General features: G+C 32.2%; 3 protein-coding genes across 5 annotated transcripts; 2 read left to right on the top strand and 1 right to left on the bottom strand.

Annotated features, from left to right (window-relative positions):
• Positions 1–1926: 1926 nt before the first annotated feature.
• LOC101513450 (KH domain-containing protein HEN4) lies at positions 1927–6935 on the top strand. Of its 2 annotated transcripts, XM_004512513.4 has the most exons (7): positions 1929–2685; positions 3815–4246; positions 4403–4678; positions 5199–5393; positions 5512–5591; positions 5843–5954; positions 6490–6935. In XM_004512513.4, exons 1-7 carry the CDS (start codon positions 2125–2127, stop codon positions 6628–6630), a joined length of 1797 nt encoding a protein of 598 aa, XP_004512570.1. In that variant the 5' UTR covers positions 1929–2124; the 3' UTR covers positions 6631–6935. The 2 variants fall into 2 exon arrangements, with proteins under 2 accessions (XP_073220584.1, XP_004512570.1); XM_073364483.1 differs by lacking the exons at positions 5843–5954; positions 6490–6935 and having other exon boundaries at positions 1927–2685; positions 5479–5591.
• Positions 6936–7814: 879 nt separating this feature from the next.
• Positions 7815–10189, top strand: LOC101513124 (pentatricopeptide repeat-containing protein At5g65570). Its single transcript, XM_004512512.4, has one exon. It carries the CDS (start codon positions 8067–8069, stop codon positions 10098–10100), a length of 2034 nt encoding a protein of 677 aa, XP_004512569.1. The 5' UTR covers positions 7815–8066; the 3' UTR covers positions 10101–10189.
• A 762-nt stretch (positions 10190–10951) lies between these two features.
• Positions 10952–16261, bottom strand: LOC101512601 (probable glycosyltransferase At5g03795). Of its 2 annotated transcripts, XM_004512510.4 has the most exons (6): positions 15997–16261; positions 15582–15899; positions 14399–14685; positions 13810–14042; positions 11646–11803; positions 10952–11198 (listed from the first exon to the last, which is right to left on the bottom strand). In XM_004512510.4, the coding sequence occupies exons 1-6, from the start codon at positions 16126–16128 to the stop codon at positions 11097–11099; spliced, it is 1230 nt and encodes a 409-aa protein (XP_004512567.1). In that variant the 5' UTR covers positions 16129–16261; the 3' UTR covers positions 10952–11096. The 2 variants fall into 2 exon arrangements, with proteins under 2 accessions (XP_004512567.1, XP_004512568.1); XM_004512511.4 differs by lacking the exons at positions 10952–11198; positions 11646–11803 and adding an exon at positions 11937–11998 and having other exon boundaries at positions 15997–16250.
• Positions 16262–16601: the final 340 nt, after the last annotated feature.

Genomic DNA, 16601 nt, shown 5'->3' with positions numbered 1-16601 from the left:
CTAATAAAATTTGAAGTACATCATACATTACTCATATTTATTCGTCCCATAATATTGATAACTTATTAAGTGTTGATACAAAAAGAAATAAAAACCACAAATTACAATTTTTGTCATTTTCTTCAAAAAAATGTAGAAGAAACCAAAGTGGAAAAGACAAATAATTAGGGAAAACAAAGAAAATCCTACCATTTATCATCTTCAACCTAACTATATACCTTCACCATTTTTCTCTCTTCCTTTTTCCGACTTCTAAAATACTACCCTAGCTTTGTACGTCTCTCTTAGTCTTGGAGCCATATCCTTCCATACTATAGCTTTGTTCGGTCGCCTTATATTCTCTAATTTTCTTTGGACCTTTGGATGACATCAAAAATTGGTGAACTATGATAGATAAAATATTTATTTTATTTTATTGAAGAAGATTATGGTGTGTTAATTAATTTATTATAATTTTTTATACTAATTAAATAATTGTAAAATGAATTAAAATATTAAATTTTCATGTAACACCACATCATTTAAAAAAAATCCACATGACACTTAAATATTGTATAATAATAATTATAATTATAATTATAATGGCGATTCAATTGACGGATACTTGCACTAATAAATTTAACTTAAGAAATTAAAATGGCACTTTTTAGAGTTAAGAGACAAAATGAACTTCAAAGACAAGTTAAGAGATTTGAAAATGTATTGAAGTCTTTAATTTAATATTATATTCTACTGTTTTATATTTTATTATATTTTAGATTATATTTTATAAAAGTAATTAAATAAATTATTTTTTTATTCTATCATATCATATTAATTTTTGATCTAATCTTAAAAAATAAAATAAAGTCTTATCATGTGTCATATCTATTTAATAGATATAATAAAATCTTATGATAGAATTCAAAATTTATTTATCATATCTACTTATTCATCTTAATTAAAACAAAATATAATAGTTTATATTTGTTAATCTCGACCATCACATCACAGAAGGTCTTTGGTAATCAAAAATCAAAATTATTTTAAATATTATATTTGAAATGTTGTGTATTCACAGAATGTGGTACGATTTTTTTTCAAGCAACTCTGTCTGCCTTTTTCATAATTTCTTCTAAAAAAAGTAGTTAAGGATATTGTTTTACGACCCAAAATTTGGAATAAGGTCACTATATAAATTTCGGTTATTTTTTGCTTATGAACAAAAGAGACTATGCCCCAAATAAAAGCTTATAAATCTCTGGGAAAAGAAACACACAAAGCATTTACCAATAAGACATGTAAAATAAAAACAGAAGCAAAATAAAAATAAATTATAAGATTATAGTTCTAACTCAAACCATGCTTTACCAAAACATCACCAACTTGATTAACTCTTATAAAAAACATGTCTTCAAATAATATCAATTGAATTAACATACACCTAATAAATAAATGAACTTATATAAGTATTTCATTTTGTATAAAGAAACAAATTTTGTAAAAAACAAAAAAAATCAAATTTTGTTACTGTGGTCTAGACCCAATAAAACATAAGAATAATCGCCATTTTGAATCAAATTAAGAGTGTTAGTTACTCCACTGTTGTCATCATCCACGGGTGACATACAATGGAAATAATCAAATTTAGCAGATTTCATATTCTCTCCATTAAATTAAAACATTAAACACATTCAATTACATTCTGATTTATTGTTCTTATATTCAATTCAACTATACACCAGCCGATCTGAAATCCAAAATTACCCACCAACAAACTGTACTTAGAAGTTCATAATTACAGCATCTTACCATAACACAGCAGTAACACAAAACAATAAACACTGTTCCATTAGCATACACAAACAAACCTTAATTTTAAGTTGTTGTCAACTAATAATAAAGCCAAAATACAGATAGATATAATAATAATAATAATAAAAAAAACACCTCCATCCTTCAATACCCTTTCATTTCATTCTATTCCATTTTATTCTCACATCACTCTCTTTCGTTTTTCTTTGCGAATCTCATTTTCAACCACCACCATGAAAACACCTTAACCACGAGTACCATCAACACCAATTTAAAAAACAGCAAAACCCCACTTCAAAAGTCAAAAACTTTGAAAAATTTCTTCCCAAAATGCAAGACCCCACTTCCGCCGCCGTCGAAACCAACCACCACCATCAACCGCCGTTACCTTCAAAACGGAACAACCGAACAAAGAGACCTGTTTTCAAAATCCTACCGGGTCAGATCGCGTTCCGTTTAGTTTGCCACTCGTCAACCGTCGGAGGTTTGATCGGAAGTTCAGGTTCAATCGTTTCTCAGCTCCGGCGAGAAACAGGATGCAAAATCCACTGCGAGGATTCGGTCGCCGGCACCGATGATAGGGTTATTTTGGTAATTGGTACGATATCGCCGCTAAAGGGTATTGCATTGGGTGATGGAGAAGTTGAGGTTTCTAATGCACAAGAAGGTGTTGTTAGGGTTTTTGAGAGGGTTTGGGAACTTGAAGGTGAGAAAGGTGTTAATAACAGTAATAGAGAAGTTTTTGGTAAATTGTTAGCGCATACTTCACAGATTGGTGCTGTTGTTGGGAAAGGAGGGAAGAATATAAGCAACATTAGGAATAATAGTGGTACCAAAATTAGGGTTTGTCCTTCTCCACATTGTGCTTCTAAAGATGAGGAGTTAGTTCTTGTGAGTTTTCCTGCTGCTTACTATTTTTGTTGTGTTTTTATTTTGCTACTAATATTATTGTGTTGTTGTTATTGGATTTGACTCTAACTTAAGGTCTTTGAATTAAGAAAACTCAATAATTAAAGAGTATTAGCAAACTTAACTAAATTAATACTAATTAAGAATGTTAGTTAATTTTATTTAATTTCATCAATATCATTAAAAAGGTTTGTTTCCTAAACTATCCTTCATGGGAACTTGCTTCATAGAAATACAAGAGTTATTGGAAAACAAAATCTAAATTAGTTGAAGAGTAATGATAACATTAAATGAAGTAAAGCAAGTTGTTATTTGGTTATATTTTTAAGATAATAAAATAGTACGAATTTTTTTGTCGCTTATTTTGCTTTTCTTTTCATATTGTTGTTTTCTTTCCTTTTGATTAAGATCGAAAATTGTTTGTAAAAAAATGTAGTATTTTCTTTTTGAAAAACATGTATTATTTAATAAAAAACAACACTAATGCCCCACATTTTATTGACTTTTTAAAATACTTGAGTAAGGAAATTGGTTATGATTTGTCTTATTATTAAGAGAATTTTGGATAAGGATTCAAACTATATCGGTGAAATTCATGTCAAATATTATGTTTTTATTAATGGTACGCAATCTTGATCTTGTTTTCTTCCTAGGAAACTTGGATCACAAATGCTGCATTGCTTAATTTGGCATGAAAATCATATTACTATGTGGTATGTTGTGCATGTGAATTGGAATTTCAATTTTGAGATTGTAGGTGTATGGAACTTGTGATAAATTAGGATGTCTAACTAGAGGGAATTGGCAAGTAGTGGAGAGATAGTAACTGATTCTGCTCTTGTTTTGTTACCAATATCTATACTTTTTCTTGGTCTGCATTTCATCTGATGCTTGTTCCTAGTAGGATAATTAAGAGTCAATGACTGCTAATTGATGCATATAATTTCAATGGGAGGACAAAGTATAAAGTACAAAGAAATTTTAGATCCATGTTCCAGGCTTGTACAATATTTTCAGACAATTCCAAAATAATGCCATTCACTTGTCAATTGTCATTGAAATGACTATTTGAAATTCTTTTTCTTTATCCGGGGACTTGTTTGATTGGCAGATAAGCGGTGAAAGTTTGGCTGTAAAGAAAGCACTGATTCTTGTATCTCATTGTCTTCAAGATTGTCCGCCGCTGGGAAAAGTATCTTTGAACACACCGCCAACTGTTAGCTCTTCTGATAGGTCAACCTCTAACCTACACGAGGATCTTTTTCCTCACCTTAATTCGTGGTTACCTTCGATGGAAGGTTTATCTATAAACGATGCTTCAAAATTGACAAAGAATTATAACATAAACCCTAGCCTTGACTCAAAAGGTACCGGACACGAAGTTGTTTTCAGACTCCTTTGCTCTAACAATATAGCTGGTAGTGTGATTGGCAAAAGAGGGGCTATAGTTAGAACTTTAGAAAGCCAAACAGGTGCTTCTATTATCTTTGCAGCTCCATTAAGTGAGTTTGAAGAGCGCATCGTCACCATTTCCGCTTTTGAGGTTAGTCATTTGAGAAAGTTGCACTACACCACTATTTTTTATGTTGTTCGTGCATGATATATAAATAACGAATTTGATAAATCCGAACGAAAACACATTTTGAATTGCCATAGTTTCTGTTGTTGATCTAGAGTTGGCTTTTTGTTGTTCATCCAGAATCTTGAATCTAGTAATTCTCCTGCACAAGATGCTGTTATTCTTGTCTTTGCTAGAATTGTTGAAGATCACATTCGAAATGGATTTCACCCAGCCTCTAGTGTGGAATCACCTGTAACTGCAAGGCTTTTAGTTGCATCAAGCACAGCAAGTTTCTTGACTGGTCATGAAGGTCAGGTGGTTTCAGAATTGAAAGAAGTGAGTGGTGCAGATATACAAATACTGCACGGAGAGCCAGTTCCAAATGGGGCTTCAGATAATGATGTGGTGGTCCAGGTACACTTATGTATCTTGTATAATTCAAGACAGCTATTTTACTGTATCATATGCTGACATCCTTCATGATAAAAGGATAACTTTTGGTTCTGTTTGGTAAAAAGTAGTGGATGACGGATACACTATTTGATAGCGGATACGATAACATATTGAGTTTGAAGTGTTTGGTAAAATTAACGGTTGAACTAACTAATAAATATAAAATTACATACAAATATATTTTAAATTAATATTTAAACTTGGGTAAAAATGTGGGAAAATATATACGCTATAAGCTATAAATTTAAACACTACTTGAAGTAACATCTCAATAAACACAGTAAGCTCGTGAAAAAACACTAAAAGGCATAAGCTCGTGAGAGAATAATGTTACCAAACAGTTATACTTTAATCATGTGAGCTTTTAAGCTACAAACTAGCGGGTTGACCTTGCCAAGCAGGTTTGTTGCTTAGTTTCAAATTTAAAGTTCTTTAATATGAAAAAGTTGGTAGAAGTTCTATATTTACTGTCTTCGTGCAGATAACTGGTGGGTACCGATATGTAGAAAACGCTCTACGTAAAATCACTAGTAGAATCAGGGATAATCCTTTGCCTAATGAGGGGCATGCTGAAGCAAGAAAGAAATCCAGTTTTCAAGTAAATAAGGATACTGTGAAGAGTAAGATCTTTACACACAGAAAATCTGGTTTTCCTCCTGGGAGGTTTCCACCACAGGTATTCTTCACCTTCTTTGTGTTTTACCATCTTCCAATTTCTATTACATATTTACATCTCTTTCTTGTTTTTCCTATGGTCTTAGCACAAGATTGTTTAGGAGTTTGTGTATTTGCAGAATGCAGGGGTGCATGCTAAAACGATCAGAGAAAATGTGGAATTAAATACAAATTTAATTGAGAATTTGGAACCTGGCAGGTCAGTATAATCCAGCTGGGAATACACGCCTCCGCTGTCATTCTTAGCCACTTCCCATTTCTTTGTTCCTATCCTGCAAAGTTTATTTGTAGTGTTTAAAGTTTATGTTTGAAGAGCTCTTGTGTTTTTGTGGTGGTGATCTTAGAATTAAGAAATAATAATTTTTGTGCTTCTGATTTTTATTTCGACCTTTCTGCTTTAATAAATAATAATTTTTTTCCCTTCCCCAATTTTTTAAAATGTTTTGACAGAGGAAATGTACTTGCCACTGTGACAAATACTACTGTGGAGATTATAGTTTCTGAACATGTCTTTGGTTCTGTTTATGGTGAAGATGGCGGCAATTTAGATCGAATCAGACAGGTGCTTCATTATTCCCTTTAAAATAATATCATGCATTATTAATTTGCAGTGACTCTTGGTTGGATTGTGTTATGCTTTCTTCTGATTATTTGCTGTGATTTGAATCATATGATCAATATGGTTTTTGGACAGCTAATGATTTTAATTAAGGTCTAAAAAATAAAGTATGAGTTTGAGACTTACACTTCATCATTTTGTTACATTTGTTGAGTATTGCAATTCCCAAATATTTAGGGAATTTTGACATTGTTTGCTCTATGTGAAATTTAGCTTTGGCAGCATGAGTTTCCATTTTAACCCTTTAAATGTTTTTAAGATAATTAACAGTACTTTAGTTTTTGCCTAAAAAAATAGCACTTTCATTTTTATTTAAATATATATTTACTTTTAATTCCTCAGTTGCAAAATCTTTTTATATTTAAACCACTTTTTAAAAATGTAGACATCTACAAATGAAAGGTTACAATTTTAATATACACTAGTTTTTAATATTAAAGTTGGTACTAATATGTTATGGTATTGTTTATGGGAGCAGATATCAGGTGCAAATGTTAGTGTTTATGATCCTTGTGTTGGTACAAGTGGAGGGAAGGTAGTGATATCTGGGACACCTGATCAAACATTTGCAGCTCAGAGCTTGCTTCAAGCTTTCATTCAAACTGGACATGCAAGCTGATGATGAATCACATGACAATTTCATTTCATTTCATTTTTTAGTTCTTCCTTCAATACAGGAGGAGGAGGTGCCATTAGTGGTTTGGTTGGTGTACATAGATATATCACATCACACAACTTCACTACTCACCTTCACATTGTGAATAGTCATATTTACTGTTTGTTATAGACTCACTCTTTCACATCAAAATTATATGATGGTTACCTCCTGTAGAGATTGATAACAAGACACATTTTGTTTGTTTCTCTTAAAAGGGCTGGATTGGATGTGGGAGCTATTATTTTCTCCAAGATCCATTTATACAACTTCATCCTCTTCCTTTGCTTTCTTTAGCTATTGATATTTATTTTTGTTCATATATCTTTGTCATTTACAGGTAGAAGAATTTGTCATTATAAAGACACATTTTGACAAAGTTGATTGATAGTCTTCAATTTTAGAAATCAAAATAATAATATACTCTATAATTTATAGTGAACTAGTATAAAATAAGAGGTTGGTTATAATAAAAAATAATTATAGTTATGGGTATGCTTTATTTGTATTATATTTAAATTTTACAATTATACAAGTAATTTTTATATTGACATGGTTTCAGAGACACAAAGTTGACAACAAAATTCAACAGCAATTTGTTCAAATATATAATTAATTAGGACTGTTAAAAGATATAACAATATATTATAATTCATTAATAATCAACTAATTGTTATCAAATTTAGAATTATGAGAACAACACACTAATTGATATCAATTTGTGTCAAAACAAGATTTGAGATCCGCACACGAATCTATAGAGATTCCCACGGTAGGAATTGAGAGAAAATCTCTCAATAGTAGAACTTATTAAGATCTCTAAAAGTGATAAACGATTTTGATATAAATAATTTAAAATTTTCTTTAAGAGATTTTACAGAAAAATATAAGTGATTTTTGTGTTCGTATAAAATTATAAAAATCTTTAATTGGAAATTTTTTCCTAGAAAGTAATCCTTTTTATTTATTTTCAACATAAAGTTAATTTATTTTAACAAATAGTTTTCTAAAAAGCTTACACAGCATAATTTTTTGTTTTTGAACACACTAACATAATTTAAAACATTATAAATTATCTGTCTTATTTATTTTTATACTCTAATCATTTTTCTTAAAAAATGTGATTTTTTATCGTGTCAAAAAATTGTCACCTAATTATAAGGTTTCGAGGGATTTTATCGAGTCACTTGTTAAACAAGTAAAAAAAAAAAAAAAAATTTGAGTAATTTTTTTTATAATATTTTTCTTACAATTTCAAGACAACTTTCAAAAGAAATGCACCCGCGGTTAAAAGTAGCCCTCCCTTTATTAGGCTTGAGATGAGATTTATAAACTGTAGTTGTTACGTTTAAGTTCCCATTGAGTAAGAACATTAAACAATTGTATTATAGCATGAAAACATGAATTTATATACTTCCCTCATTGCACATTGCGCGCACACAAAATCCTTTACTACCCTCAAAGCAATTCACTCCCACATCATCAAATCCGGTTTCTTGTTCTCATTATTGGGTCACAAGCTCATTGATGGATACATCAAATGCGGCATCATAACTAAAGCACGCAAGCTGTTCGACGAATTGCCCAACAGACACATAATTACTTGGAATTCAATTATCTCCTCTTATGTCAGCCATGGGAAGACCAAAGAAGCTATTAAGCTTTACAACAACATGCTCTTTGAGGGTGTTTTACCCGATGCTTACACGTTCTCTGCAATCTTTAAGGCTTTTTCGGAGTTGGGTCTTTTACGTGACGGCCAAAAGGCTCATGGGTTGGCTGTGGTTTTGGGTTTTGAGGTCTTGGATGGGTTTGTTGCAACTGCCATTGTTGATATGTATTGTAAGTTTGATAAAATGAGGGATGCCCGTTTCGTGTTTGACCGTGTTTTGGATAAAGATGTTGTCTTGTTTACTGCATTGATTGTGGGGTATAATCAGCATGGTCTTGATGGCGAAGCTTTAGAGGTTTTTGAGGAAATGGTTGGTATGAGAATAAAGGCTAATGAATATACTCTAGCAAGCATTTTGGTTAGTTGTGGTAATTTAGGAGATTTAGTTAATGGTAAGTTGATTCATGGTCTTGTTGTTAAGTCAGGTTTGGAATCTGTTGTTGCTTCACAGACTTCACTTCTTACTATGTATTCGAAATGCAGCATGGTTGAGGATTCAATAAAGGTGTTTAATCAGCTTGCTTATGCAAGCCATGTGACTTGGACGTCTTTTATAGTCGGTCTTGTGCAAAACGGGAGAGAGGAGGTTGCTGTGTCGGTATTTAGGGAAATGGTCCGTTGTTCAATAAGTCCGAATCATTTCACGCTGTCTAGTATTCTTCATGCTTGTTCAAGCCTTGCAATGCTTGAAGTAGGGGAACAAATACATGCCATAACCATGAAACTAGGAGTAGTTGGAAATAAGTATGTCGATGCTGCATTGATACATTTGTATGGAAAATGTGGAAATGTAGAAAAGGCAAGGTCTGTTTTTGATTCACTGACCGAGTTAGATATAGTATCCATTAATTCAATGATCTATGCTTATGCTCAAAATGGTTTTGGGCTTGAGGCACTTGAGCTATTTGAAAGAATAAAAAAATTGGGACTTGAGCCTAATGGTGTTACATTTATTAGCATTCTCTTGGCATGTAACAATGCCGGGTTAGTTGAAGAAGGTTGCAAAATATTTGCTCTTATTAGGAATATTAACCATGATATGGAGTTCACAAGAGATCATTATACTTGTATGATTGATTTGTTAGGTCGAGCGAGGAGATTTGAAGAGGCTGCAAAGCTGATAGAGGAGGTGAAAAATCCCGATGCAAAACTATGGAGAACACTTCTGAATGCATGTAAGATTCACGGAGAGGTAGAGATGGCAGAAAAAATTATGAGAAATATTGTTGAACTTGCTCCTGGAGATGGAGGAACTCATATTCTCTTGACGAATATTTATGCGTCGGCTGGAAAATGGAATGAGGTGATTGAGATGAAAAGTGCACTGAGAGATTTGAGGTTAAAGAAAAGTCCTGCCATGAGTTGGGTTGATATTGATAGAGAAGTTCATACTTTTATGGCAGGAGATTTGTCTCACCCAAGAGCTCATGAGATTTTAGAAATGTTGCATGAATTAATAGAGAAGGTTAAAACTATAGGTTATAATCCTGATACCAAGTTTGTGTTGCAGAATTTAGAGGAAGAGAAAAAGATTAGTTCTCTATATTATCACAGTGAAAAATTGGCTATAGCTTTTGCTTTATGGAAGTCTAGTGGTAGGACTAGTACTATAAGAATTTTCAAGAATCTTAGAGTTTGTGGTGACTGTCACGAATGGATAAAATTTGTTTCTTTGCAAACTGGGAGAGATATAATTGCTAGAGATGCAAAGAGATTTCATCATTTTAAAGGAGGGATGTGTTCATGTAAAGATTATTGGTGAATCACAATTGTTATATTCCAAATATTGAAGATAAATACAATTGTTATATTCCAAATATTGAAGATAAATTAACCGTGCAATATTATTCATATCGCCCTTTTATGATTGTGATAACTTTTAACTCTAATCCAAGATGCTAACTAGAACAAGACAAATGATATTTTTAGACATAAATTTGGAATCAAAATTTGAAAACAATTTAGATATATATATATGAACATAATTTGGATAATTCATGGTTTAATAAAAATATTTGAAGTCTTGAAAATTATGATTAATGACATTTAAAGTTGTTAATTGTGTTTAATAAATAATTAATGAGTTACAATACAATTTTATATTTATTAATTAACAATTCATTTAATGAAATTAGCCAACATTTGAATTCTGTCAACCATCTAAGTTGTTGAATTGAGTTAACCATCTAAGTTGTTAAATTTTGATGTAAATTTTGTGTCAACATAATACAACTTTGAAAACAATGAGCAAGATATTTTTCTATCAAAAGGGTTAGCCTAAGTAATTATTGGCAAATATTTATGGGTAAGAGTACTTAATACTAATTTTACCCCATCCCATATGATATAACTGTTACATTTCTAAATTAGAATTTTTATATTTTTAATATTAAGTTAGATTCTATGCTTTGAAGTACTAGATTTTTCAAAATTAATTTTGGCATTAAAATAACATTGTTATACTTTGTAAAACAAAATATACATATCTATTAATGGTTCACCTCAATGTAATTAAACTTAAACCGGTCAGTAAATGCAACAATTGCACCAGCCTTAATTTTCAATGCAACAAAAAACCTCACAGCAAATGAAATAATAAATAAATGAAAAACATTGAGGATGGAAGAATATTGAAAAACCAGATTCTGTTACATACAAAACTCTAACGTAGTTATTTACAGTGCCTCTCTGGGTTACTAAAACTGAAGTATAAGAAAAGGTGTATACAAAACAAGATTGAGTCTTAATATCATCAGTATCAGTATTGGATGGTGTGATGGCGTAACCAGAGATCATACATAACCATATGGAAAGCATCATATCTCACTGGAGGCGAATTCCACTGGAAGTGTTTCTGAATCTGTGATACAACATTAACAAATAATTCAATTGTCATTGCCAAACTTACATATTAACTTCTTTTGAGTTCTACAACTATGCATTAACAATATATTTTTTTCCACAATCATCCAATCAAATTTTACTATAATGTCACTTATTATATTAATACAATTCACAAAATATCTCAACAAACATCTATATTAAAAGATCTAATTAAACGATTATGTAAAAAAGTTTTACGCTGTCATTGCATTGTTTTTAAACTCTTTTTATTTAAAACAAATTTAGTGTAATTTCTTTTTTGGGTTATATACCAACTTTACATCCTGGTGACTTTTGAAACAACAGAAATAATGATGAGAAGTTCCAGAGTAAAATTTAATCATATAGCATTGAAATATTTCCTGAACTATAAGCAAAGGGTGATAAAATAAAACTTCATCACATAACGTATTGAGAGAATTACCTTTACTAAATTATTATGAAGTGCAACAAACTCAGCCTGAGATATTTTTTTGAGGATTTGTTTAAGCTGGTATACATCACTCTCCTTGAGTACAACAGCAAATTTTCTCCAGTCAAGAATATCATTAAAAGGAAGGTCATAGTAATTTGACAATATCACTGCAAAACAACATTATCAACTTGAAGTTAGTTAGACAGTTGTCTATAGACTCATACATCTCAATCCCATCCTCAAAGCCAGAACATCAGAGTCAAAGTTAAACACTTAATGATAATTTTAATCAAACCAAGTTATATAGTTCAAGTGTTACTTGTGTAACAATTGGGATGAAATATAGTAATTTGACAATATCACTGCAAAACAACATTATCAACTTGAAGTTAGTTAGACAGTTGTCTATAGACTCATACATCTCAATCCCATCCTCAAAGCCAGAACATCAGAGTCAAAGTTAAACACTTAATGATAATTTTAATCAAACCAAGTTATATAGTTCAAGTGTTACTTGTGTAACAATTGGGATGAAATATACGTCCTATTCGATAAGCAAGGTTCTGCTGAATTTGAGAATTATTATATCACTGAATAATATAGTACTTCAACCCAAGTGTTATCAAATAGCAGTTACAGCGTAACAAAATTTGAACAAATCATTGTTGTTCTTAAGTACTCCAAGAAGGCTGGTCTTGAAATTTCAATGAAGGCACATATTCCATTCTTTTTGGAGTAATAGTGCAGTGGGTTGTAAAAGGGATGCATCCCAGTTATAAACACATTTCCAAGTCATATCTCATCAAACGCGGAACTCTTAACACGCTATCATCACACCCAAGACTGAACATCTAGAGCATAACCCGAGTGACTCAATAGCGGATGACCCAACAGATCTTCAATAGGCTTTATATCATCTTAAAGTTTGAGTGGGACCTAACTCAACCCTACAAAATCGAATTATAAGGTGAGAGATGTGTCCCACAAACAAATAAAGACATTTTCATCCAAATGCGGGACTCTGAACATTTCTAATGGTTGAACAAGTGAAGGAGTTAGACAAGGTAATGGATGAACAAGGGGAAAGCTTTCAAAAGTTGACATAATCCTGTTTTTGGGGAGTCAATGGGGTTGAGTTTTATTTTGAGAACCCAAAGGAGTTTTGAAAAAGGAAAGATTGCACGCGGTAATGGTTGCCATGAACGAGTTTTCAAACCAAATTGTAAACCAAGCTAGACTACACCAAAAACAACTATATTATCTAAATCGGTTCAAGAATTTGAACCTATTTCATAAACAAGTTCAATATCCATAATTGAATTTCTGGTACAATCAATAAACCGGTCATAACTCAACCAAAATTATCTAACAAAATCCAATAACAAATACATTAGGAATCATAAATTCGTGAACCGTAAAATCCCAAATTATATCTCTAAGAACCCAAGCCATTCATCACATGAATACGAGACTATTAGCTTTTCACAAATACTAATATACTCTTTGCTATAAACAGTGGGGAGAGGCTTGAAATCAATTAATTGATGCCAAATTAGGCATTGTCTTCTTTTGTTGCTTCATGTGATGCAATGCAAATGATATTTTGGTTATCTCACTTGAAATTCAACGGAATTTCATTCCACTAGATGCTTGACTTTTTTTGCGATGCAAAAACTTGAATTGTCAAAACTAGCTTCAAAATATTAAATCCGTGTGGTTTGAAAAATTGATCCATAATATTGGTTTAGTTCATTTTGCTTTTTTTTTTTTTTGCAAAAAACATTGGACCACCCACCTTGCCTCCCTTATACCTTTTCTTCTTAGTTTCCCCTTCCTTCCCACCCACCTTACCATGCAGGCGAGTCCGGAACAATCCAAATCCTTCTTTTACCCCTTACTCATAATTCTCACATTGTCTAACACTTCATTAAATTACAATTCCAGTCTTAGGACTGATAAAGGCAACCAAATGTTAATCAGAATGGACAAGGGTAAGGGTTGCAAATGATTTGCAACAAATATACGAGAAACGCAAGGTAAATCTACCAATCTAATATCATTCATGAAACATGACAAAAACCAATATGTAATAAATATACAGTTTGTATATGCTTGCATTTATAAGCAACCAAAAAATGAAAAAGGTTAAAAAATATGAGAAATGATGATTTACCAGGTATGCATCCATAATGGATAGAGTCTGCTATTCGAGCACTATTAACCTGCGATCCACCAGGGCATATACAAAACTTACTCCTGTAAAATCTTTTCTGATACACTAGATGCCCAGTAGCCCTACTAATTCGGTTATTTGAAATGTCAAGTTCTGTGTCGTTTTCCCATACACGTGCAAGAATAACTCTAATTTTAGAGTTACGATGACCAGCCCAAAACCCCAGAGTAGTCCTGCAAAGCACAAATTTTCACAAAGGTTAAATAATCATGTAGAACCATTGTTATTAAATATTAATCTTACAGAACAACTATATATCAATGTACCAGCACCACTATTTGTTTATCTCATGACATAAATCATCCCAACCAAGTGGGAAAAGTATGAATAGATTACTGAAGTGCATTTGTGAGCAAGTTTAAGGTAAAGGTGTCTGAATCTGAACATTCTAAGTATCAGGTTATTTTCATCACACTCATCAAGGACCACAACAAGATTGACATGCAACTTAAAATATAGATCCACAAATCAGGAATAATATTCTAACTAAGTGGAAGAGGCAAAAACCAAAAATCTTAAAAAGCTTCACCTATTTTCTATATCATTCCCTCCAGATGGAAGAGCAAATGGTTGTAACACTTGAGGGAGAGCAACATCTTTGTGTGGAATGAATCCAACATCATAGCTAGGGGAGCACACTGCTCGAATGGCATTCTTCACAAGAAATGGAAGTCCTTCTGTTGCCCTTACACCAACATCATGACAAGTGACAAAGAAGTGATCGGCACCCAAGGTTCTGTTCCAATATGGATACTTGGATATCAAGCTCTCCACGTAATTTTGTACAATTATGGTCATATTCTCATAAGACGTGCCCTGCATAATATCCAAAAATGAGACTGACTATTCCACCTAGAACCAGGAACTTAACCATCCAGGCTAAACATTCTAAATCTTTCATATTAATTATCATTATCATTTCCTTTTTAGCTATGTATTTACATCACTATGGTAACAAACCATAAACAAATGTTCGATTATTTCCATCTCAGATGTTTAAAAAGATAAAAGTTAGGTACAGTACTATAAACATCATTACCATAGACACCATTTTTCAGTATACAGATGAAAAAATACTCATAAAACATTTGACACAATCAACCACCCCTTAGAATCGGTCAAAAGCAATCGGTGACAGTTTTGATATATTTTTAGTGAAACATGGTTTTAAATAAAGGTCCAAAACCAAGATCTAAATATCAATTTTTTATGTTGCTGAAACCACAAGACAACCGCGATTTGGGGCCACATTTGACCCTAAATCTCCATAATATCAAGGATCATGACATGACCGCAACTGTTACCGAGACATCGACATAAGAATCTACATGTAATTTTTGTCCTGTTAATAAAAGATCCAAGACAAGACCTTAATCATCAAGATTTTTTTATGTCTCTACAATCGTAACACAACTGCGATTGATGCAGCATTTAACTATGATTCTCTACAATATTAAGGATTACAACACAACCACTAAAAAATCAAGCAATAAAGCAGCATTGTCAAATAACCGCTACACTGGCTCTATAGCATAGAGGAATTTGAACAAATTGTTAAAGCTCCACGATAAGTAGTGTCAAATAACCGTTATTGCAGCTCTACAGCACTATAGCATAGTAAAATTTGAACAAATCTCTATTTTCCGCGATCTGCAATCGACAACATTGGAATAAAGCACAAGATTACAAACAAATTAGAAAATGCAAAATACCTTGCCGCGCATCTTGTGACACGAAATCGGAATAAAAAAGAGGTGAGCCTGATCAGGATGAAGAGTAAGAAAACGACTCTCCCTAATATTCTGAAAGAAATAACCTTCACTAGCATACTTCCCTGTAAGCTTCCTCGGAGTTTGATAAAAAGTTTTCGAATCCCCATCTGGGTAAACATAAACCTTGAACTTCTTCTCCATCTCTTCGTAATTCAACTTGAACACGCGCGGCGAGTGATAAACATCACCAAATTCATCATCATCTTCTTCTTCCTCTCTTCTTTCCGCATCTACGAGCTTCCCAACTGACTCTGAAACCTTGGAAACAAAACAAAACAAAAAAATTAACCAAACGGGTGATTTAAAAATTGAAAATTAAGAAATGGGTTAGTTTGAGTTTATGGAAATTGGTTACCTGTTGTGAAGGGGTGGAATATTTGAGGGAGAGATAGGTGAATGAAAGAAGAGTGAGGATTGCGAGGGTTAAGAGTGAACCACGAAGGGAGAAGAGAGTGTGCAATGAGGGTTTTACAGAAGACATTAGCATTGGATTGAATGAGATGGAGATGGAGATTGAGATGTGTGAATCTGTGATTTGAGGCTTTGCTTGAGAGTAATGGAACCTTCTTTAACTGTTCTATTTTTCTTAACTGTTTTCCTCTTCTTTTTTTCTCTGCCTATAAATTAAATAAATATAGCATAATTTATGTTTTTTTTTAGGAAAACAAATTCAATGCATTTCATTGCACAATAATAAAATAAAAAATATTGTGATTAGGATAGAAGTGAGATGTTGGTACTAAATCATGAACCACTCGATTAGCTTGATTCTCACAAAACTTATTTCAAAGTTTCAATTGCTATTCAATATATCTTTACGTTTCTAAGTGAGATGTTAAACTAAGTATTTTTATTGCCTCGGATCACTTAAAACATTTACTATTGTACTATTTGAAAACAATATTTCTCAATTTTTTAAAAGACGTATGAACTAAATCAGTGATGCTATGAATTCGGAGA

The sequence above is a fragment of the Cicer arietinum genome, chromosome 8 (assembly GCF_000331145.2).
Source record: "Cicer arietinum cultivar CDC Frontier isolate Library 1 chromosome 8, Cicar.CDCFrontier_v2.0, whole genome shotgun sequence".
In the NCBI taxonomy this organism is placed as follows: Eukaryota; Viridiplantae; Streptophyta; class Magnoliopsida; order Fabales; family Fabaceae; genus Cicer; species Cicer arietinum.
Note: the sequence above shows the minus strand (reverse complement) of the source record. Positions and strands in the feature narration are given on the sequence as shown.